The 24,141-nt window shown below is 36.5% G+C and overlaps 1 protein-coding gene across 1 annotated transcript in view; it reads left to right on the plus strand.

Annotated features, from left to right (window-relative positions):
* Positions 1–21,394, plus strand: part of QSER1 (glutamine and serine rich 1) — an 85,497-nt gene extending 64,103 nt beyond the window's left edge. Inside the window, exons 9-13 of the mRNA XM_017849725.1 lie at positions 7,758–7,895; positions 10,491–10,588; positions 14,524–14,676; positions 16,355–16,450; positions 17,450–21,394. Coding sequence (XP_017705214.1) covers positions 7,758–7,895; positions 10,491–10,588; positions 14,524–14,676; positions 16,355–16,450; positions 17,450–17,590 — 626 coding nt within the window. The 3' untranslated portion in view covers positions 17,591–21,394. The remainder of the gene's footprint in view (positions 1–7,757; positions 7,896–10,490; positions 10,589–14,523; positions 14,677–16,354; positions 16,451–17,449) is intronic.
* Positions 21,395–24,141: the final 2,747 nt, after the last annotated feature.

Below are 24,141 nucleotides of genomic sequence, written 5' to 3' on the forward strand. Positions count from 1 at the left end.
TGCAGTGTCGAACACCTGGGCTCAAGTGACTCTCCTACCTCAGCTTCCAAAGTAGCTGGGACTACAAGTGTGCACCACCAAGCCCAGCTAATGTTTTTTTTAAGCGATGGGCTCTTGCTTTGTCACTCAGGATGTCTCAAACTCCTGGGCTTAAGCAGTCCTTCTGCCTTAACCTCCCAAAGTGCTGGGATTACGGGCATGAGCCTCTGCGCCCCGCCTAGTTCTAAACATTTGAGTCTAAGTTTATGCTAGAAGAAAAGAATAATTAAGCCTAGGAAAGAGGAACTCAAATTATAATATAGTAATATATTTAATAACGTATACCACTACATTATTTAATAAATGCTTACTACTGTATATCTGCCACTAGCTTATCATGTACCTATGACTAAGGTAGGATATCCTCTTAGTTTTTTCTTTTTTTATAAAATGTAAAGGTTGAAATAATCTGTTATCAAACTTCTTGACTTTAGAACCATTTTACATTCTTAAAAATTACTGAAGATCCTAAAATGCATTTATGTAGGTGTATCTATTGATATTTACTATATTAGAAATTAAAATTGAGATAGTTGTAATACATAAGATTATACCAGCACACAAATCATGGTGTGTGATATATGTAAGAAATTTCAAGTGGTTCAGTAGTCTAGTACAGAGGTTGCCAAATGGCTTGCAGACTGAATCTGACCCTCAGCCTGTTTTTATAGTTTTATTGGAACACAGCTGCATACATTCATTTGCATATTTCCATACAGTTGCTTTCCCACTACAGTGGCAGATTTGAGTAGTTCTACAGAGACCATATGACAAAACCTAAAATACCTATAGCCCTTTACAGAAAAAGTTTGCTGGCCCCTATTTTTCTAGAACATAAAGTTGAATATAAGAAAAGAGTAAGGGATGATGAAAGACCTTGTATGCCATAATAAAGCTAAGAAGCTTGGGATCTTGTAAACAAATGAGAGTCCTTAGAGGGATTTATAAAGGGGAAACAATATGGTGAAATTGAATTTGAATTGCAGGACATAATTCAGGCATAAATTGAGTCTGCACCTAAATAGTGGCAGCAGGGATGGAGATGAGGGGACAGTTTTGAGAAATTCAGGATGTAATCTTGGCAGAACTTGAATGATGAATTAGTTGTTGGGGCTATGGTTGAAGTTGATGTCCAAGATGGTTTCTAACATCACAAGTATCATTGCTTGAGAGATTATCTTAGAAATTATCTGATTAGAAATAGAACCATAATAAAAAAAATTCTTCAGTGCTGAAGTCTACTTTAAATTTACTGTTTTTATTTTTTATTTTTTTATTTTTTGAGTCAAGTTCTACTCCATTGTCTAGGCTAGACTGCAGTGGTTCTGTCATGACTCACTGTAGCCTCAACCTCCCAGGCTCAAGTGATCCTCCCACCTCAGCCTCCTGAGTAGCTGGGACTACAGGTGGGTACCACCACACCCAGCTAATTTTTAAATTTTTATCATTGTAGACACAGGGTCTCACTGTGTTGCCCAGGCTGATCTCAAACTCCTGGGCTCAAGCAATCCTCCCACTTTGGCCTCCCAAAGTGCTGGGATTATAGGTATAAGCCACTGTGCCCAGTCTAAATGTACTGTTTTTAAATGCTATTTGTGGGCAAGTGCAGTGGTGCACATCTGTACTCCTAGCTACTTGGGAGGCTCAGGAGAAAGGATTGCTTGATCCCAGGAGTTCAAGACCAACCTAGACAACATAGTGAGACTCCATCTCTTAAATAATAATAATAATAATAAAAGCTATTTGTAAATGGTTGTTTAGAAATATATACATCAGGCTGGGCGCGGTGGCTGATGCCTGTAATCCCAGCACATTGGGAGGCCAAGGAGGGTGGATCGCCTGACGTCAGGAGTTCGAGACCAGACTGGCCAACACGGTGAAACCCTGTCTCTACTAAAAATACAAAAAATTAGCCAGGTGTGGTGGCAGGCACCTGTAATCCCAGCTACTCGGGAGGCTGAGGCAGGAGAATCACTTGAACCCAGGAGGCGGAGGTTGCAGTGAGCCAAGTTTGCGCTATTGCACTCCAGCCTTGGGCAACTAGAGCGAAACTCCATCTCAAAAAAAAAAAAAAGAAAGAAAAATATATATATATACATCAGAATATATAAGGAAATTCAATGCCTTGAATATGCATAGAAGGCATCATATGTAATTTTTGCAGTTAGCAGTCTTGCCTGCTGCTTAGAATCAAAATGTTTGGTTCTGAATTTGCTCTCAATTATAGTTTCTTCAAATAACATTTTCTTCCCTTGGTAATTTGAGTGACCACTAGGTGTCACTAATAGTTAAGCAAACACTTTTAGTGCCTTTTTGTTCCTTGTTTTACATTCTCAGGCTAACGAATGGATTTAGTTCTCTTAAGTCAAATATTGATAATAAACATATATTCATAGGCTGGTGATTTTCAGACTCTTTGTTTCAGGACTCCAATGAAGTCTTTGAACACATTGAGGATTCTAGATACTTTGGTTTATGTGTGCTAAATCTATTGATATTTACTAAATACCAATTCAAAGTTTAAAAATATTTATTTAAAATGAACCCATTACTTATTAATGTGAGGTGTGTTTTTTAAAACAAAATTAACAGTATTTAGTGAGATGAGTACATATCTGCTTCTACATTCAGTTCGTTATTATATGTTGTTTAGGCTAAAGTATCAAGAATATCCATACTTAACTGAGAAAGCAATTGAAATATTCCTTCTGTATGTAGTTAGGAAAAGGAGGAGGATTTCAATTGCCTTCTCAGATATTTATAGATGCTCCTGATACTGAAAAGTAGTAGTTTCTTGAGTTTTCATGCTATTACATTAAAATCTATTGGTTTGTCTTAACTTTTACATATCTCTCATCCATGCATGGATTTATAACATTGTTAATTGGTCATGTGAAAATATTAGTTAGCTTGGTGACATAGATTTTCCAGTATTTTTTTCACACTTTAAAACACTGTGGTTAAATATAAATTTGCCTTTTTAACCATTTTTAAGGGTACAATTTATTAGCATTATTTACATTCAAACTGTTGTATAACCCTCACCTCTATTTCCAAAACTTTTATCATCCCAAACAGAAACTGTAACTATTAAGCAACAACTACTTACCCTCTTTTTCCTCCAGCTACTGGTAACCTCTAATCTATTTTTTGTATATTGATTTTATCCATTCTAAATGTCTCATATAAGTGGAATTATACAATATTTTTCCATTTGTGTCTGGCTTCTTTCACTTAGCAGAATATTTTCAAGGTTCATCCATGTAAAAGCATATATTAGAACTTTATTCCTTTTTATGGCTAAATAATATTCTATTGTATGTTTTATTGATGGACATTTGGGTTATTTCTTCCTTTTGGCTAACTGAATAATTGGTGTAATAAACATTGGCATACAAGTATCTAAATTCCTATTTTCAATTTTGCAGGCATATACCTGAAGCAGAATTGTTACTGTTGTCACATATAATCCTGTGTTTAGCCTTTAGAGGAACCACCAAACTGTTTCCACATGGTTACACCATTTTATATTCCCACCAGGAAAGCATGATGGTTCCAATTTTTCCACATCTTTTGCTAACACTTGTTATTTTCTGTGTGTGTGTGTGCATTTTTTAAAAGTCATCCTAGCAAGTGTGAGTTGGTATCTCATTGTGGTTTCAATTTGAATTTTTCTAGTCATTAATGATGTTGAGCATTTTTTCCATGTCCTTATTGGCCATTTGTGTATCTTCTTTGGAGAAATGTCTGTTCAGATCCATTGCCCATTTTAAACTGGGTTGTCTTTTGTTGTTAAGTTGTAGGAGTTTTAAATATATTTTGGATATTAAACCGTTAATCAGATAGATAATTTGAAAGTGTTTCCTCCCATTTCGTAGGTTGTCTTTTTCACTTTCTTGATAATGTCCTTTGATGCACAAAAGTTTTAAATTTGGATGAAGCCCAATTTACTTTTTTCTTTTGTTGCTCAGCTTTTGTTCACATAGAATCCATTGCCAAATCCAAGGACATAAAGATTTACTCCTACATTTTCTTCTAAGAGTTTTATGGTTCTTGCTCTTAAGGTCAGATATTTCATTTTACACTATCAAAAAATAGTACTCACCAATTCTATGAATGATCTCATCAATGAAGTCTTAATTGGGAAGCTTTCAAACTCACAGTAGGGATAGAAGATGTCCAGAATTCTAATTTTCACTTGAAATCTCAAATTTTATCATTGGCAGCAAATACTGTCAGTTGTTTTCCTTGAATGAACAGATTCTCTTAATTTATTTTTAAGAAAATGTCTGCCAAATACCCAAGTCTGGATAGCCATAGTGTATCTGTCAGTCATTCTTTCAAATAAAAATGGTGTTTTGTTGGGGGAAAGAATAGCTAGTTCATCTTGTAACTCACACAACTGTATGGGTGCTCCTCCTGGTCATACCCATTATACTTACACAGAAGTGCTTTATGTGTACCTGCTATTTCATCACACAGAATATTTAAAAGACATCTATGTAAGAGTAGAAATTTCATAAAAGTAGTAATTTTTACTCCTTCATCAAGGACTATTATTTTTTATTTTATCTTTTTTTGAGACAAGGTCTCACTCTTACCCAGGCTGGAGTGCAGTGGTGCAATCACGGCTCACTGCAACGTCAATCTCCCAGGCTCAGGTGATCCTCCCACCTCAGCCTCCTGGGTATCTGGGACTACAGGCGCATGTGTGCCACCATAGCTGGCTATTTTTTTGTATTTTTTAGTAGAGACGTGGTTTTTCCATGTTGCCCAGGCTCTTTTTGTTTGTGTTTGTATTTTGTTTGTTTTTTTGAGATGGAGTCTCGCACTATCATCCAAGCTGGAGTGCAGGGGTGCTATCTCGGCTCACTGCACCACCTCCCAGGTTCAAGCAATTCTCCTGCCTCAGCCTCCTGAGTAGCTGGGATTACAGGCGCCCGCCATCACGCCTGGCTAATTTTTTGTATTCTTAGTAGAGATAGGGTTTCTCTATGTTGGCCAGGCTGGTCTTGAACGCTTGACCTCGTGATCCACCTGCCTCGGCCCCCCAAAATGCTGGGATTACATGCGTGAGCCACCGCGTCTGGCCTTGCCCAGGCTCTTTTTTAATTTTGTATTTTTAGAGACAGGTCTCACTCTGTCACCCAGGCTGGAGCGCATGGTGCAATCATAATTCACTGTAACCTCAAACTTCTGGCACAAGCAATCTTCTCACCTCAGTCCCCCAAGTAGCTAGGACTACAGGTGTGCACCATCACACCCAGCTAATTTTAAAGTTTTTTTGTAGAGACTGGGTCTCACTCTGTTACCCAGGCTAGTCTTAAACTCCTAGCCTCAAGCCATTGTCCTGCTTCAGCCTTCCAGAGTGCTGGGATTACAGGCATGAGTCACCGCACCTGGCCCTAAGACTATTCTGGTTGTTAATTAAGAGATGGGGTCTTATTCTGTCACCAGCAGGAGAAGAGCGGTACCTTTTTAGCTCACTGCAGCCTCGAACTCCTGGGCTCAAACAATCCTCCTACCTCAGGCTGCCAAGCAGCTAGTACTACAGGTGCATGCCACCACATGTAGCTAACTTAAAAATTTTTTTGTAGAGATGGTATCTCGCTAGATTGCCTGGGCTGGCCTTGAACTCCTGACCTCAAGCAATCTTCCCACTTTGGCCTCCCAAAGTGCTGGTATTATAGGTGTGAGCCACCATGCCCAGCCCCTAGGACTATTCCTAAGTGAAACTGACTTTTTCCTCCTCCGAATACATGGTAGTGACATGACAAAGTCATGCAAAGTATATTACTACTAGTACAGTTTGTTGTCATTGCCTTCATTTGTGGTAAGTAAGGCACCATCAGTTTTACCCAATATTAGTTTTGCAAATGGCAATGCAGTGAAGAAAGTACATAATATCTTAATATTATCATGAAAACAGTTTTGATATCAGAGACCACTGAAAGGGTTTTGGGGTCCCCCCTGGGGTCCATGGACTGTACTTTAAGAGCTGCTGTTTAAAATACATATACCTACTATAGGCCAGGCACGGTGGCTTACAGCTAATCTCAGCACTTTCAGAGGCTGAGACAGAAGGATCACTTGAGGCTGACAGTTCAAGACCAGCCTGGGCAACATAGTGAAACCCCATCTCTAAGAAAAAAAAAATGTGTGTGTGTGTGTGTGTGTGTGTGTGTGTGCGTGTGTGTGTGTGTGTGTGTAAACACATATACACACACACATGCACACTATATACCCACAACATTAAAAACATTTTTAAAACTGCTATTTAAGGGTGTGACTTGATTATATATTTGAATACAAAAAGTCAAAATTGAAAGAAACTTTTTTTTTAGATGGAGTCTTGCTATATTGACCAGGCTGGTCTTGAACTCCCGGGCTCAAACAATCCTCCCACCTCAGCCTCCCAAGTAGCTGGGACTACAGGTGTGCACCAGCGCACCCAACAAGTTAATCTCGTAGTTCTTCCCATTGGATTTGAATGAAATTTCCTCTGTGCACAGGCTATGTTTACATTAAAATGATTTTTTTCTTTTTTTGTTTTTCTTTATGAGACAGGGTCTTTACTCTGTTTCCCAGGCTTGAGTGCAGTGGCGCAATCACGGCACTCTGCAGTCTCAATCTCCTAGACTCAAGCAGTCCTCTTGCCTCAGCCTCTTGAATAGCTGGGAATACTGGTACATGCCACCACACGTGGCTAATTTATTATTTTTTTAATTGAAACGATGTCCCACTATGTTGCCCTAGCTGGTCTTGAACTCCTGGGCTCAAGCAGTCCTCCCACCTTGGCCTCCCAAACTGTTGGGATTACAGGCATGTGCCACTGCACCTGGCATACTTCTAAAAATTTTAATACATCCTAGGCAAGAATTTTATAGCAAATTATGTGTAGGAATAAAATGGAAATCTATGTATTACTCATACATTGGATGTCATACAATTTCTTTACTACTAAACAGAGAGAAACCATCAAGACTAGAGTAGCACCACCTGGCACCAGATATCTGTGGTGGGATCCAGCGGAAGACAAATAGTTTCTTACCCAGTCTACTTTTTCTGGTGTTGGGCTTCAGAATCACTTAGGAAGGGGCCAGGCGTGGTGGCTCACGCGTGTAATCCCAACACTGGGAGGCTGAGGGGGCGGATCACCTGAGGTCAGGAGTTTAAGACCAGCCTGGCCAACATGGTGAAACCCCGTCTTTACTAAAAATATAAAAAAATTAGCCAGGCATGGTGGTGTGTACCTATAATCCCAGCTACTCGGGAGGTTGAGGTGGGAGAATTGCTTGAACCTGGGAGGCAGAGGTTGCAGTGAGCCAAGATCGCGCCATTGCACTCCAGCCTGGGCAACAAGAGCAAAACTCTGTCTTAAAAAAAAACACACACACCACAGAAGAATCACCTAAGAAGCTTTTTAAGAGCATAATACTTAAGCTTCGTCACCACTACCACGACCACCACCACTACCAAAGATTCTGTTTTAGGAAATCCAGCAGTCTGGTTTTTTGTTCTATTGGTAACAAAGCTCTGCAGTCATTGTGATGTGCAAACCAGCTTTGAGAACCTCAGACCTTTTAAAGGTAAGGTGAGAAGTCTTGAATTTGAAGAAATTGTATCTGCAATCTGCTTCTAGGGTCTCGTTATAGAGAAAAGAATTTTTAAAATTGTCAGGAAGGAAAATTTAATATTTAACCCTTTCTCCCTCCCAGAATTTGATCCTCCCGCTCCCTTTGTCACTCGCTTTTTGAACACAAGAGCAATGAAGGAAACCTTTAAGAGCTACATGGAATTGCTTGTTAGCATTGCCTTGGACCCTGACACAATGCAAGCCTTAGAGAAGAGCAATGGTACAGTCTTCTAAGCAGTACTTTCTTCGTAGTAATTCCTGGAATTAAAAAAAGAAATCTTGTCCATTAGTTATATGTTTATATGTAGTTACATGTTTATAGGTGGCTTGTGTAATATATACCTATAAATTGTCAGTTAAATACATAGCATCTTAATTCTATAAAATGGTCATATCTTTTCATACATTCTCTGAATATTTGAACTTTTATTGCTTTCTACTTGTGGGAAAATTGTATAGCTACTAACCAGTTTCTTCCAAATCTATAATCTAATCATCTTCATAAATAGTTTACTAAGTTTTGGTATTACATGGAAGGTCTGTATGTCAGTGTATTTTATTTTCCAATAATTGAAAAGATGAACCAGATAAAAGTGGCATAAAGATTAAAATCATATACTTGTATATTTAGTAAAAGATACATCATAACAATTATTTTCTAATCAATTAGTATTAAACCAGTAAATGCACTGGGTTATACCAATTAATATTATTCCTTTTAGTTATTTGAGAAATCTCCATACTGTTTTCCATAGCGGTTGTACTAATTTACATTCTCACCAGCAGTCCCACTACTGAGTATCTACATAAAGGAAAATAAATCATACCAAAGAGACACCTGCACACGTATGTTTATTGCAGCACAGTTCACAACTGTAAAGATACGGAAAGTGACCATCAGCCGATGAGTGGATAAAGAAAATATAGTGAATTCTATTCAGCCATAAAAAAGAGTGAAATAATGTATTTTGCAGCAACTTGGGTGGAACTGGAGATCATTATTCTAACTGAAGTAACTCAGGAATGGAGAACCAAATATCGCATGTTCTCACTTATAAGTGAGAGCTAAGCTGTGGGTACACAAAGGCAGCATATACAGTATAATGGACATTGGAGACTCAGACGGGGAGAGGGTGAGAAAGGGGTAAGGGATGAAAAACTACCTATGGGGTACAATGTACACTACTTGGGTGATGGATGCACTGAAATCCCAGACTTCACCACTATACAGCTCATCCATGAAACCAAAACCACCTGTACCCCTAAAGCTATTGAAATTTTTAAAAAGTTGTTGTTAAAGAAGAAAATAAAAGGTACAGTAAGAATATGGCACCATTGTATATGTGGTCTGTCATTGCCAAAAATGTCATTATGCAGTGCATGACTATATACTGTTTTATTATGTTCACATACTTAGGCACATATTCTAGTTTAACCTTAAAACAACTTAGCCATTTTGTGGATTAAGACAGGTTCAGAGAGGTTAAGTGACTTGCTTAAGGGCCCACAGACTGGAAAGTGGCAGAGAAAGGATTAAAATAAAAAGTCTTCTAATTTCTGGTCCAGTTCTTCTTACCACATAATCAGAGACAGTAACCTATATATCAGTCATTTTCGAATAATGTGGAGCTGGAAGGGACTTTAGATATTAACTAGTCTAAAACATTTATTTTGTAAACTAAAGTCCAAAAGAGATTAAAGTTAGATAACAAGTTAGAGGTTGAAGAACCATGATTAGAACTCAGTTAATCCCAGGTCAGCATTTTTGCTATTAAATGTTATATTCCTTGCATCATAAAATATGCTTCTCTTTGTGGTAGTCATTTCTGTGTAGTTGTATTTTGAAAGATTTTTAAAAACTGCTTATCAGTGTTTTCTGATTTTCTCTAATACAAAGGGAGAAAATTTTAAGGTTATTATTTTAAATCACAAATGTTTAAAACTTGTTTTGTAGAATGTAAATACAGTATTAGAACAGATTTAATCAGTAATAGAAAGACTATGTAAACAATCATTTTACTTAGCTGTGAAACTTGTGACCTGGATTCTGGGAATTTTTTTTTTTTTTCCCCAGAAAGGTTATTAGAGGCAGTTAGTATTATAAAATATAATAAATTACTATGCTGATAAATTAAGAGTCTAATAATCTAAAATGTTTAATGCTACACCAAAACTAATTATATTCTAAAAGTGCTTTTCTTAATGGAGCTTAAAGTTCACAGTGGTGACATTGAAAGCCAAAAGCTTTGAGTAGGAATCTTGGTCATAATTTTACTCTCCCCTCTTTTTCTAAAATAACTATTTTGATTCATATTTTGGTACTGGGTTTTGATCATTTTCTTCCCCTACTTTTTCTTTGCTTCAAATTAAAGTGACTTAATATCCCTTGGTCATACTCAGTGTTTTGTTAGATCAGTTTGTATTTTGTAATACTACGATTGTTCAGATTGTTCAGAGGGTAAATGAGGTCTGAAGAAATTAGGCAGCTTGCCCATTGGTCACATAGCTGCCACATATCAGTTCTATTCAGTTAAAAGCCAGTTCTAGTTTATCCAGCAGTTCTAGTTCAGCTAAAACTTAGGACTTTGGATCCTCATATAGTGCTCATCCTATCATCATGAGCTGCCTCTTTCTCACTTGCTATTATAAACCTACTTTTCAAGTTAACTTTTGTTCAGAAAGCTTCATGTCCAGTTTTTTGCAATCAATATTTTACATATGCCAATGAATTTAGTGTATGTTAATATGTTTTGAGAAAAGTTGGAATTTTATTGTGTTTATTGATAGTTTATCCTGTTAAATTATAATGTTTCAGATGAGCTACTTTTACCTCATATGAAAAAAATCGATGGCATGCTAAATGATAACCGAAAGAGACTTCTTTTGAATCTTCATTTGGATCAATCATTCAAGGTATTTCCTTCTGATGACTTATTACAAAACTCAATGGCAATCATACTCTTCAGTATAATAGGAAGGAAATTTATGAAAATCATTCACTTACAAATTTTCACCTAACAAAATTTGGTTTTATTCATTGTAAGTCTATTTAGTTTGTCTTTTTTAGTGTTAATCATTTGCTTTTCTCCACTTAAATTTATTTTTTAGGCATTTATAGTTATCTGTTGTATCTTCTATAAAATAGTTTCCAAATGTCTCCAAAAATATTTCCTTTAAACTACTGTATTCTAATTTTTTCTTTTAACATTTCAAAATTTTTACTTTTTGTCTGTAATTAAAATTAGCTTTTCCTTAGCACAGTTATCAAAATTCCCCTTACTTGCCTCATTTATTCAATATCAGAGGAAACATTGATTTTTATAAGGGTAGGAAATGTATATAATTCTATCTGTTAATATATCTTGGCAATATAAGTTGGTTTTGGTGTTATCAGAAATATAGAAAAGAGCTAATCTAAACTCAGATAATTTATCATAGAAGCTACTTAGTAATTTAAAAATTTCTAGCTTTTTTTTTTTTTTTTTTTTGAGACGGAGTCTTGCTCTGGTACCCAGGCTGCATTGCAGTGGCACAACCTTAGCTTGCTGCAACCTCTGCCTCCCGAGTTCAAGCGGTTCTTGTGCCTCAGCCTCCTGAGTAGCTGGGATTACAGGTGCCCACCACTACACCCGACTAATTTTGATATTTTTAGTAGAGACAGGATTTCACCATGCTAGCCAGTCTGGTCTTGAACTCCTGACCTCAGATGATCCGCCCACCTTGGCCTCCCAAAGTGTTGGGATTACAGGCGTAAGCCACTGCACCCGGCCGAGCTTTTTATTTCAATTGGAGAAAAGGCACGCAAATTTATTAACATGCACATGGGAGAGAATCACAGAGTGATTACTCCCTAGCTTTTCTTATTCAAAGTATAATATCACATTGAGAATCATTTGGTTATATCTACTTTGGGGAACATTTTTTAATTGATGGTAACAATATACATTTGAATAACTTGTTCACATCCCTATTTATGTGAACGCCATGTAAAAGTGAACATTGACTTCATTTCAATTAGGTGAAAACTGAGGCTATTAGATTGTGTTCAAAACTAAATGACACTAAACTATCATAGTAGTCATGTATTCTTCACTGCTGTGTACTTGCAGCAGGAAAAAAATGTTAGAAGCTAGTAAGAAATCCAGTACTAAGAATTTGGTCTCCTGACTCATAGTCCAGTTTGTGTTGGTTTGTTTTGTTTTGTTTTGAGATGGAGTCTTGTTCTTTCGCCGAGGCTGGAGTCCAGTGGCGTGATCTCAGCTCACTACCATCACCACCTCCTGAGTTCTAGAGATTCTCCTGCCTCAGCCTCCCAAGTAGCTGGGACCACAAGCATGCCCCACCACATCCAGCTAATTTTTGTGTTTTCAGTAGAGACGGGATTTCACGATGTTGGTCAGGCTGGTCTTGAACTCCTGACTTCAAGTTATCCGCCTGCTTCAGCCTCCCAAAGTGCTGGGATTATTGGCGTGAGCCATGGCACTCGGCTCTAGCCCAGTGTTTTCTACTTAACTGCTGCCTTCAAATAAATGAAATATTCTTTTGTGAAATACTATATTTTGTGGAGACAAGGGAACATTTTTAGATAGGTGTTTTCTAAAGACTTACTAAATTTTAAAAATTACCAGGTTTGGCTAATCACTGTAGAAACGTCAAACCAGTTCTTTAACAAGATTTCTAATTCTGTTATTAGTTATTAATTTCGATAATTGTCATATAAAGCAATTTGCATTTCTTTTTCTTTTTTTGTTTTTTGTTTGTTTTTTTTTTGAGACAGAGTCTCACTCTGTCTCCCAGGCTGGAGTGCAGTGGTGCTATCTCCGCCCACTGTAACCTCCTCCTCTCCTGCCTCAGTCTCCGGAGTGGCTGGGATTATAGGCGCCCACCACCACACCTGGCTAATTTTTGTATTCTTAGTAGAGATGGGGTTTCACCGTGTTGGCCAGGCTGGTCTTGAACTCCTGCCTTCAAGTGATCTGCCCGCCTCCACCTCCTAAAGTGCTGGGATTACAGGTGTAATCCATGCCCAGCCTTAGCAATTTGCATTTCAAAGCCAAATTACATAATATTAAGAGTTATAATGATTTGAAGTAAAATATTATAAATAGTAGATGAAGAAAGATTTTTCTGTTCTTTAGAAATAATTAGTGTGCTTTCCTGTGTTGATCTTGGTGATGTTAGGAGTCCTGAAGCCTTTTCAGGTTAATGATGTTCTGCCTTTTTCTGAAATCTGTGTACTTCGGATCATCTTAGGCATCTTGTGGTCATTGGAAAGATTTAAATTTTCTTCTTTCATCTCCACTGACTTAGTGTGTGTTGTTTCCAAATTTACAATGTTTAGACTTTAAATTCTATTTGTTGCAAATAGTAATTCTGGATCCAAAAATTATCAAGGTGCATGTTTTAAATGGAAAACACCAGAGTACATGATAAGATCACAAATAATCTGAGAAAGGAATGAAGCTAGAACGTGATGGTAGCTCACTCTGGTAGAAAATGCCAAAAGTGTTATTGTTTCTATCAAATGAAATTGAATTCCTTAATACACTTATACTAAGAAAAACTTAGGTTGCCTGTTTTTAAAAAGGTACCATTTTCAGGGCCCCAGTACCAGGTGCTTGGAAACAATAGATGAGTTTGGAGAAGAGTGGCCTTAAAGGTTGTAACTGTTCATAAAACGTGCTTATCAAATGAGGACTGCATTCTGAATCATAAATATTATAGGAGGACTTCAACATTTTTAGTGTCAAAATAAATGATGGTAGGAGCTTGATTTAATTTTTATAAAGTCATAATCGAACTAGTTAAATGTCACTACAAGTATCATTCAGTTATTGTTTGTAGCTTTTCAGTCAGGCAGGATGATTTGCCAAGTAGGTAAGGGCAATAAATAGGCCAGTGGCTTATTTATTTATTTATTTATTCATTTAGAGACAGAGTCTCTCTCTGTCACCCAGACTGGAGTGCAGTGATGTGATATTGGCTCATTGCAACCTCTGCCTCCCAAGTTCAAGCGATTCTCTTACCTCAACCTCCTGAGTAGTTGGGATTACAGGTATGCACCACCACACCCAGCTAATTTTTATACTTTTAGTAGAGACAAGGTTTTGCCATGTTGGTCAGGCTGGTCTCAAACTCTTGGCCTCAAGTAATTTGCCCACCTTGGCCTCCCAAAGTGCTGGGATTACAGACATGAGCCACTTTGCTGGCCACCAATACCTTTTAAAGGATGGAGTGGAATTGGTTTTACCACATGACCACTGTCAAAAAACCCATCATGCTCTGTTTTAGGATCTTATCTTACAGGTACTTGTCTCGCAGTCAAAATAAGCAAGAGAGGAGTGAAGTCAGGGAAGCACTACAGTGCTGCGTCTCCTCTGTCCTCATCTTCACCAGAGGCAGATGACTTCTTTATAGCAAGGTCCAGCCACATTTCACGGGGCGAGCAGTGGTTTAAGTGGTAGGGCTTTACTGAAACGTATATATGTCTCTTTCTGCTGCCTTGAAGCTAGAGACATTACTAGAAATTAGACATTACTAGGGTTCCCAGTGTGGTGTGCTGTTGCTTAAATAAGCAGGTCATAGAGTTGGCTCATATTCAAGGGATGGCGAAATAGATTACATATCCAATAGGAAGAGCTGCAAAGAACTTGTGACCATGTTTAAACCCCAGCCTGTGTATGTATATGTATGCATATGTGTATATATTTACCACATCCCATCAGTACACACACACTTCTCTGCAAATAGGTGTTTGTGTGCACACACACTTCTAAATTTTAGATAGCTAGAAGTAGTTCAGGTTAGTTTTCTTCTGGTGTCAGTTATTTTGCTTCATTGTTTTCCAGAATGCTTTGGAAAGTTTTCCTGAACTAACAATAATTACTCGAGACTCTAAAGCAAAGAGTGGGGGAACTGCTATTTCTAAAATCAAAATGAATGGCAAAGCTTATAATAAGAAAACTCTAAGGACTTCTAAAACAACCACTAAATCTGCACAAGTAAGTGTAATTGATTATTAATGTAACTGTACCTTTTCCAATTGTTAATATAATTCCTACTTAAAACATTGAAACAAGCAAATATTTTACTATGTTGTCATTAAGTGTGAAGGTTTTTCAGGTAGGTATAAACAGCACTGGCCTAAGGAAGAGGGACGCATGGTTGTTTATTTTTTTTCTATAGCACAGTATCAGGCATATAATATGTGCTCACAGATTTCTTAAATTGACTAATATGGAAGAAATTATCTCACGTTTGTGTTGATATATTCGTAGGTAGTTTTTTATTTTTTTAATTGCATATATTATGTACAAAATGTTATGTTTTGAAATTTGTATACATTGTGAGATGGCTAATTTGAACTCATTAACATATGCATTACCTGTAATATAGGTATATTTTTAATTGGGTATGCATGCACATAGATAAGTGAGTGTGCACAACACATTCCATAAAAAGATGAAATGTTTATTTCATATCTGCAAAGTCATTAAAATTGGAATTTGCTCATCTTCAAACATAGTATAAATTGTTACAACCTTTTCAGAAAACAGTTTGGCAACATATCAGCTTCACAGCAAAAATGTATTCAGGGTGAAGCACAATGGCTCAACCTATAATCCCAGCACTTTGGGAGGCTGAGGCAGGAGGATCACTTGAGTCCAGGTGTTCGAGACCAGCCTTGGCAACAAAGCAAGACCCCATGTCTACCCTGCGGGGAGAAAAAAAAATTAGCCAGGCATGGTGCTATGCACCTGTAGTCCTAGCTACTTGAGAAGCTGAGTGGGAAGATCGCTTGAGCCCAGGGAATTGAGACTGCAGTGAGCTGTGATCACATCCCTGCACTCCAGCCTGGGTGACAGAATGAGACACTGTCTCAAAAAAAAAAAAAAAAAAAGTATTCTGTAGAAACAGATTCAGAAATGCATAAAAATACATACCTTTGCTCGTTGTAGGTTTGTAAGAGCAATCCAATTATGTAGCACCGGTGTGAAGTTAGATAAATGAAGAGCCACCTAATGTCATACTATGTGCTTTTTATAAACAAGAGATAGATTTGTTCATTCTTTCAAAAAAATTTTTTTGAGTGCCTATAGCATGCCAAGTACAGTTCTAAGTACTAAAGATACAACAGTGAAAACTGGTTAAAAGTCCTCACCCTCATACAGGGACAGCTATATGTACTAAATGAAAAGATAATCAATTTTTAGTTAGGTCAAAAAACAAGTGGGAAGAAAGAAGAAAAGTTGCTGGACAATATGTATACTGTGATTCCCTTCTCAATACAGAATTAGTGTTATTAACATACATGTTATACCTAGGGGAAAAACATTTAAAAATATATAACATGCCATCAGCATTGTTTAGCTCTGAAGCAGGAGATTATAGGGAGCTTTTATTTTATAAATCATCTCATATGTTTATTATTTAAATTTTCCTATAATGCTTAAGTTTTTTCAATAATGCATATTTATATTCAGGATAAAGAATAAGATTTTAAAATATAATTTAAATTCTTATTTTGAATAAGTCTCTCCATATTAACACAACTGAATACCTACCCATATATGTCATTTTCGACATTGCCATTGAGACTTTTGATCCAGTATTTTCCTCAAAGTGTTCTTAGCTCAGATACTCCATGAAATATATCTGTAAACTTTTTTCTTTTTATAGGAGTTTGCTGTCGATCCAGAGAAAATACAGTTGTATTCTTTGTATCATTCACTCCATCATTATAAATATCATGTTTATCTGATATGTAAGGATGAGGTAATTTCTTCTCATTTATTTAAAAAAGAAATGTTTTTCAGAACGTTAAGGAGACTCTAGCTATAGTATTTTGGAATGTTTTAAAGAGAATTGTGAAACACCTGTGTGTATATATTTTGCCTATGTGTTCTATAAATAACGACTCGATTTATTGTTCTGAGTCTCTCTGCTATGTTTTGTGCTCAGATTTACCCTAGCCTCACCACCTCTTGTAGCTGCTATAATTGGTAATGTTTTAAAGCTGTTGATGCTTGCTTTACATCTCCATAATAAGTGATGTTTTATTGTGTTTTGTTCTCTCACAAGGTATGATGATCTGCTTTAATTCACTTCAGTCACTGCTTTGACATCTCGCTGCTTTACTTATTACTTAGAAAGGCCTTATCCCATTTAATTGCAGAGAAATGGGGTTTTGTGCCTTGGCATGAAAAATTAAAAGTTAAAATTTAATTGTAGCTTCTAAGTTGTTCAGAAATTATACATGACAAAATATTACCTCATGGATGGGATATAAGCATTAATTTCCACAGACAGGTTAAATGGTTGTAGACAATACTACCTATTTAACCAGCAGTATCACTTCTGTTAATTAAAAAGGGTTAAGTTGGTCCAAGGCTATATCTAATGTGTTTGACAGTAGTCTGGTATGGAAAGATGCTCATAAATCTAACCTTTATATAGCAAAAGACAAAGCAAAGATGGTGATGCAAAATAGGTTGACTACTTTTACAATGCTCTAAAATGCAGAATCGACTCCAAAATTTGTCATTTGGCTTTTAACGTAATTGGAAGAAATAGAGGAAGTTTGAAGTACGTCTTCTAGCCTTCCTTTCTGCCCCCTTGGAGCCAAAGATGAGAGGATTAGATCTCACCCAAATTTATCTGAAATAATAATTCTCCATGGATAGAATTAAGAAAAAAATTAAATACCAGTACTTGTAGTTGAACTTAAATATGAAGTGATAAGTATAAGCTAATTTGGCAATTTTCTTTTTTTAGATTTCTTCGGTGCAGAAAAAAAATGAAGATTTAGGACAGGAGGAAATTGTTCAACTTTGTATGAAAAACGTAAAATGGGTGGAGGACCTCTTTGAAAAATTTGGAGAACTTCTAAATCATGTACAGCAGAAATGTTCCTAACTTTTCCACAAAAATCCCATCTTTCTGTAGCACTAATGAAATGGCAGATATGGGGTGGTCAGAGATAATCAGATGTCAAGTAGTGGTCGTCTGCAGGCCAGCCGCTTCCATCACGGAACTGTCATTGCCACCTCTGCTGAAGGACAGTGGAGCACCTTTAGGAAGGAAGTTAGTCCTCTGGAAATGGACCTAAGTCCTACCACATTTTTACCCTAATGAATGATTTTTCTATTTTGTAAACCATTGGGTAACTTCAGTTATATTTTCAGAAACATTTTTTGACAAATGATGAAGCATGCACTAAGTATAATTTTTCTTTATTGCTAGAGAAATAACACTTAAAGTAACGATTTTTTTTTTCTGACTCTGGCTAAACACCAGAATGACAGAGAAGTGGCAGAAACCATACGTTTGTACTCACATCTGGCCACAAAACCAGAAATATTGTACATTATGTAAAGAGGTCTGGTGTGGTGTGACATCCTGTATGAGAATATCATCAATTTAAAATATAAAATTTGGAAACTGTTCTGCTTTACAGACTCCTTTTACTCTTAACATGTTCAGGAAACTGGATGTGGAATTGGTGCAATTCTCTGACTGCTTTTTGTGTCAAATTATATTGTGACAAAAAAACAATGACATACTATTTTCCCTATCACAAAGAAAAGTATTTTCGTTTATACTGTGTTTTTTCCTTTGGAAAATTTTCAATTGTACATTTTATTTCACTAATAGTTGTATTTTTCACAAGGAAAATGTTGTGGTTATAATTATGTTTGATATATCTCTACAACACCTTTTGTTATTTTCAGTAAATCTTATTTAGTTATATGTTGAATTTCTATTGTGAATTCTATCTTGAAGTAACCATTTTTGTTCATACAAATTTGCTTCAGTGTTATCCAGAATATGCATTCAGTACTAGAATTAGTTTAGCTTTATAAATAGGGCTGTGTTAGACACTGCAGTAATTTTCTAATTCATAAAATAAACTTCTTACTAAACTAGCACTTGATTAACTTGTCGAGGTAAAAATCTAACTACATTTACATTTTGAAGAATAAAACTGATAATTAGACTATTTGCAGTGTTAAACACAGCTTCCTTAACTCTTAGAACTGGAAGTTGTAGAGCTCTCCTTTTGGTGCCTTTCCAACCTTTATACACACTATTGTAGCTTTCTTAGGTTTGATAGGTAGTGTTTCAAGTAGTTTAGCTGAGACAGTGAATGTATTAGGTTCAACATGACCTTGTGTTTTATTTGTGTTTGCCAACAGGATGCCTTATTTGTTTGAGAAAAAGATTTACTAGTGTCATTCTAAACTATCTCCTTTTTTAGGATTCTAAAGACGTTAATCATCATCCTTTTGTTTATTTTACCACCATTTAGTGCCTTAAATCCTATCAAGAAAGCAGTGTTACTGCTCAATGCCCAAATAAGACACGTGGATATTGCTATTGTCTTGCTTTTGAGTTAACAGGCCAACTTTTTATACTTAAAACCTCAGTAAACTGGCAAAGAATTGAAGGTAACGTGATTTGATTTGAGAAGAAAACATTGTAGCATTGGGTGAAAAATGAGTATTTCAGTTAAGCTTACATATTTATTTCTGATGGTTATCTTATTAAAAGCAATAATCCTTAATACTGTACTTGCCATTAGACTAGGTACTCAGTAATGGAAGTTTCTCTCAAGGGTTAAATGTTCCATTTTTGAAAGTTTTAAAAAACCTGTTTGGGTGGTTTATTTTGAAAACAAAAGTAACCTATTAGATTCATTTTGCCTAACTCATATGAGAGTCACAGAGTATCAATGGTGAGAGCATCATAAAATGAATTTTCCAAGTGGAGAAGAGTAGGAAGCAGCCATATTTCTTTCTGATATTATTGACTCTGGACAGAATTGATGTCTTTCATTTCCAAAGTGCAGAGTAGGGAACTACATCTCCTAATGTAGCATTATAAATATACATCTTTATATTACTCTTCCAGCTTATGTTCCTAAATCATTGATAATTTAAACATTTTTAAAAGCCACCTTAATTTAGGTGGCTCTTGGAGTCGATGTGTGAATTCACTAGCCACATTTTCTTCATGATATGCGTCGTGGCAAACAAAGATGTTTCCTTAAGATGAATTTTATGTTTCCCATAGAAAATAACTCATTTCCTTTGGCACTGCAGTTGCCCTCAAACTGCTTGCAGTTGTATTCATTTTAGTACAACAAAGGTTTTCATAATACGGGAGGCCAAGTCTATGATACTGCCTCAAAGAGACCCTATTGTTTAGATGCATCATCTTCTCTCATTTGATCCATAGAGCATAGGCAAAGACATCAACCTCAGGCCTTAGAGAAAAGTGGAAATGTTATTATGACAACCATCCATGAGTTACTGCTTTTTATGAAGTTAAATACAGTCATGTGTTGCTTAACAGCAGGGATACATTCTGAGAAATGCATTGTTAGGCAATTCCGTTGTGCGAACAACATAGTGTACTTACACAAACCTAGGTAGCATAGCCCACAACATACCCAGGCTATATGGTAAACCTGTACAGCATGTTGCTGTACTGAATACTGTAGGCAGTTGTAACACAATGGTATTTGTGTATCTAGACATAGAAAAGATACAGTAAGAGTATGGTATTACAATCTTACGGGACCACTGTCAGATATGCGGTCTGTCTTTGAAAAGTTGTTACACGGCGCATGACTATAAATACCTAGCTGGTTAGCATTTACATTCCTTGCCAGGGAGTTTGAAATTTATAATATAGAAATAACTTTAGGTTTTAGGTAGAGTTAAAGAGGTAAAGCACATGTTGCCACAACCCAGGAAAGTATTTTTAAGAAAGACTGGATTTTCCTACCTTTAGAGATCTAAAAAAAATTTAATATAAAAAATCAGTTTGTGCTGGTGTTTATTACTAGTTCAGATGAGTGCCTGCTGAAGGGCCGCCTTGTCATTTTCATTATAACCCAGTTTCCACTTACTTGACCTCTCAGTCATAAATGTGTAATGATTTATGAATTAGCACAGTAAGTTGACACTAGAAACTGCCCATTTCTGTATTACACTATCAAATAGGAAACATTGGAAAGATGGGGAAAAAATCTTATTTTAAAATGGTTTAGAAAGTTTTCAGATTACTTTGAAAATTCTAAATTTCTTTGTTTCTAAAACTTGAAAATATGTAGATGGACTCATGCATTAAGATTATTTTCAAAGCTTTCTTCACATTTTTAAAGTGTAATTTTCCTTTTAATATACATATTTATTTTCTTTAAAGCAGCTATATCCCAACCCATGACTTTGGAGATATACCTGTAAAACCAATATAACAGCAGGGTTATTGAAGCAGCTCTCTCAAATGTTGCTTCAGATGTGCAAGTTGCAAATTTTATTGTATTTGTAGAATACAATTTTTGTTTTAAACTGTATTTCAATCTATTTCTCCAAGATGCTTTTCATATAGAGTAAAATATCCCCGGATAACTGCTTCTGTGTCAGTTGCATTTGACGCATAACTGCACAAATGAACAGTGTATACTCTTGGTTGTGCATTAACTTACATGTATAATTTTTGGCATCTGTGTTCACAAATGCATGTGTTAGCAAATCACCTTTATTTATAAGTGACAATAATTGAAGTTAATGATATAAAGAAACCTGCATTTGTAGTCCAGCATTTTCATTTGGTCCATAACAGAATGTATGGAAATGTGAAAGACAATTTTGTACATTTGTTTGTTACTAACTCAGATCATTAAAATGAAAACAATTTTTTTAAACAAGAAAATCAAAATGTTTGAGGGTGTTTATGTTGTTTGTTTTTTTAAGAATTGAAAACAGGTATCATATAGCCAAAATCATCATCATGTTACAGATTCCTCACACAAACTAAACAGTTATTAGTTACAAATGGTATAGGGCCCACCCATTATTTTCTCAGATTATTTTAAGTTAGTATTTGATGAACTTTGCATCCTTAGCTAACAATAGCAGACCATATTTAAGAGTTTCTGTTTTAAGATGTAACTCTTTTAGTCCTTTTCCACCTATAAAGAGTTACAAATCTGCCAGGCACAGTGGCTCACACCTGTAATCCCAGCACTTGGGGAGGCCAAGGAGATCGAGACTGTCCTGGCCAACATGGTGAAACCCCATCTTTACTAAAAATACAAAAATTAGCTGGGCATGGTGGCGCTGGCCTGTAATCCCAGCTACGCAGGAGGCTGAGGCAGGAGAATCATTTGAACCAGGGAGTCGGAGGTTGCAGTGAGCCAAAATCGCGCCAGTACACTTCTGCCTGGTGACAGAGCAAGATTCCATCAAAAAAAAAAAAAAAAAAGGTATCAATCCATTGACGTATAAATCCGTTAACTTATATCTTTCTAGTTTTATCTGAAAATAGTCCATAACTAGAAGTAATTGATAATATCAAGCTATTTCTGTCATCTCTATTGAGTAAGTTAAAAAAAATAAAAACGTGTCCTGACTGGACTAGTGAGTTGATTTTCTGAATTAGATTCTGCCTTAATCTTCATATAATATTTTTAGCATATTAAGTATTTCAAGTGAAGATACTGTCAATGTGCTTGCTCTCTTGTAGTTTGGATTGTAAATGCAGTGAATCTTCATGCCTTTATACAGTTAGAAAATGAATATTTAATGTAATAGGTGATCTGTATCAAATATTTATCATCTCAGTAAAGTCTGTGAAAAAAATTTTTTTTACTTCTATAACATCTGTTTTATTCTCCATTGGTTGTTGAAATTGCTGTTCATTTTAGTATTTTCCACAAAATATTTTAGAAAATAGTCATTATTTGAGTGATCTATATAAACCTGAATGACAGCACATATACTACACTGCTTGGTTAATGTTTTGTTACTGTCTGTTTTTTTGTTTTGTTTTGTTTTGTTTTGTTTTTGTGACAGAGCCTTGCTCTGTTGCCCAGGCTGGAGTGCAGTGGCACGATCTCAGCTCACTGCAGCCTCAGCCTCCCAAGTAGCTGGGATTATAGGTACGAGCAACCACGCCTGGCTAATTTTTGTATTTTTGGTAGAGACAGGGTTTCACCATGCTGCCCAGGCTGGTCTCAAACTTCTGGCTTCAAGTGATCCCCCCGCCTCAACCTCCCAAAGTGCTGGGATTACAGGTGTGAGTCATTGCGCCCGGCCTGCTGTCTGGTTTTGTTTTACCATACTTTGTCTCAGACATACTCTATAAACTCAACCTGAACCTTCTCTAGGAAGAAGTGAAAGAGGTTACTTCTACTCTTTGGTTTTCCAAATAGAAATTTTTCCAAATAGAAATTTTTTTTACTCGAAAATAGTAAAGCTACTCATGGCTTGTTTTTTAAAACTCAAAACAATATGGAAAAGTGTAAAGAAAGAGATATAAACTACTCTCCACTGAGCCTTTTTTTTTAAGGTGGTGTGGGGTCTCCCTCTCTTGCCCAGGCTGGAGTTCAGTGGTGCGATCACTGCTCACTGCAGCTTCCACCTCCTGGGCTCAAGGGATCCTCCCACCTCAGGCTCAAGTAGCTGGGACTACAGGCATGCACCACCACACGGTGCTAATTTTTGTAGTTTTTGTAGAGATGCGGTTTCACCATGTTGCCTAGGCTGGTCTGAAACTCCTGGACTCCAGTGATCCACGTATCTGGGCCTCCAAAGCGCTGGGATTACAGGCATGAGCCACTGCACCTGGCCCTACTAAGTCTTGATACTGCCCTACATGCTTTCAGTTCAATATGGGATGGGTTACAACATTTGCTACTCTGGGTTGTTCCTTTTCTGTGGTGTAGCTTTAAGTGAATTCCTAAATTTGGCATACCAATGTGTAAATTAAAAAGCGCATTCTGAAGTGAAGTCAAAAATGACCTGGGTTATTGATCATTTTAGGTTATGTATATATCTCTTCTTTAGGTAGGATGAATAATTTAGAGCTGACTGGTTTCAAATTAAAGGAAGATACAATTACCAATTGGTCTATTGTTAAACCTTATCTATTTTATGACGTGAATCAGGAGTCAAGATATTGCTTTACAAAAATAATGTGTCTTGCATATAATTTACCTGTGGGTAAAGTTTACTATTTTCACCTAAAGTATAGATTTTCTTTAATTTTACTCCTTAAAGTATTTAGAATAAGGCAACGACAAAAATAATTTAAGACATAGATTAAAAAATAAAGGGCATAGTAGAAATGCTTTTCTAAACCACATCCAGGAATATCTTTCACCCACCTGCCTTCCCCTCCATGGTGGCCCAGGCCTGAGGGCATCTAAATTCCCTAAAGTATACGGTTTTTTCCTTGCCTCCAGTCCTTCCTATTCCTCCTGTTGAATTAGTCTTCTTCACATCTCAGTCTTCAGATTTTACTTTAACTTCACTTCTACTGAACCAGATTAGGTTTTTTTGTTTGTTTGTTCCCTTGTTTTGAGATAGGGTCTCAGCTCTGTCACCCAGGCTGGAGGGTAGTGGCACCATCACAGCTCACTGCAGCTTTGAACTCCTGGGCTCAAGCAATCCTGCCTT

The sequence above is a fragment of the Rhinopithecus bieti genome, unplaced genomic scaffold (assembly GCF_001698545.2).
Source record: "Rhinopithecus bieti isolate Rb0 unplaced genomic scaffold, ASM169854v2 scaffold_32083, whole genome shotgun sequence".
Classification (NCBI taxonomy): Eukaryota; Metazoa; Chordata; class Mammalia; order Primates; family Cercopithecidae; genus Rhinopithecus; species Rhinopithecus bieti.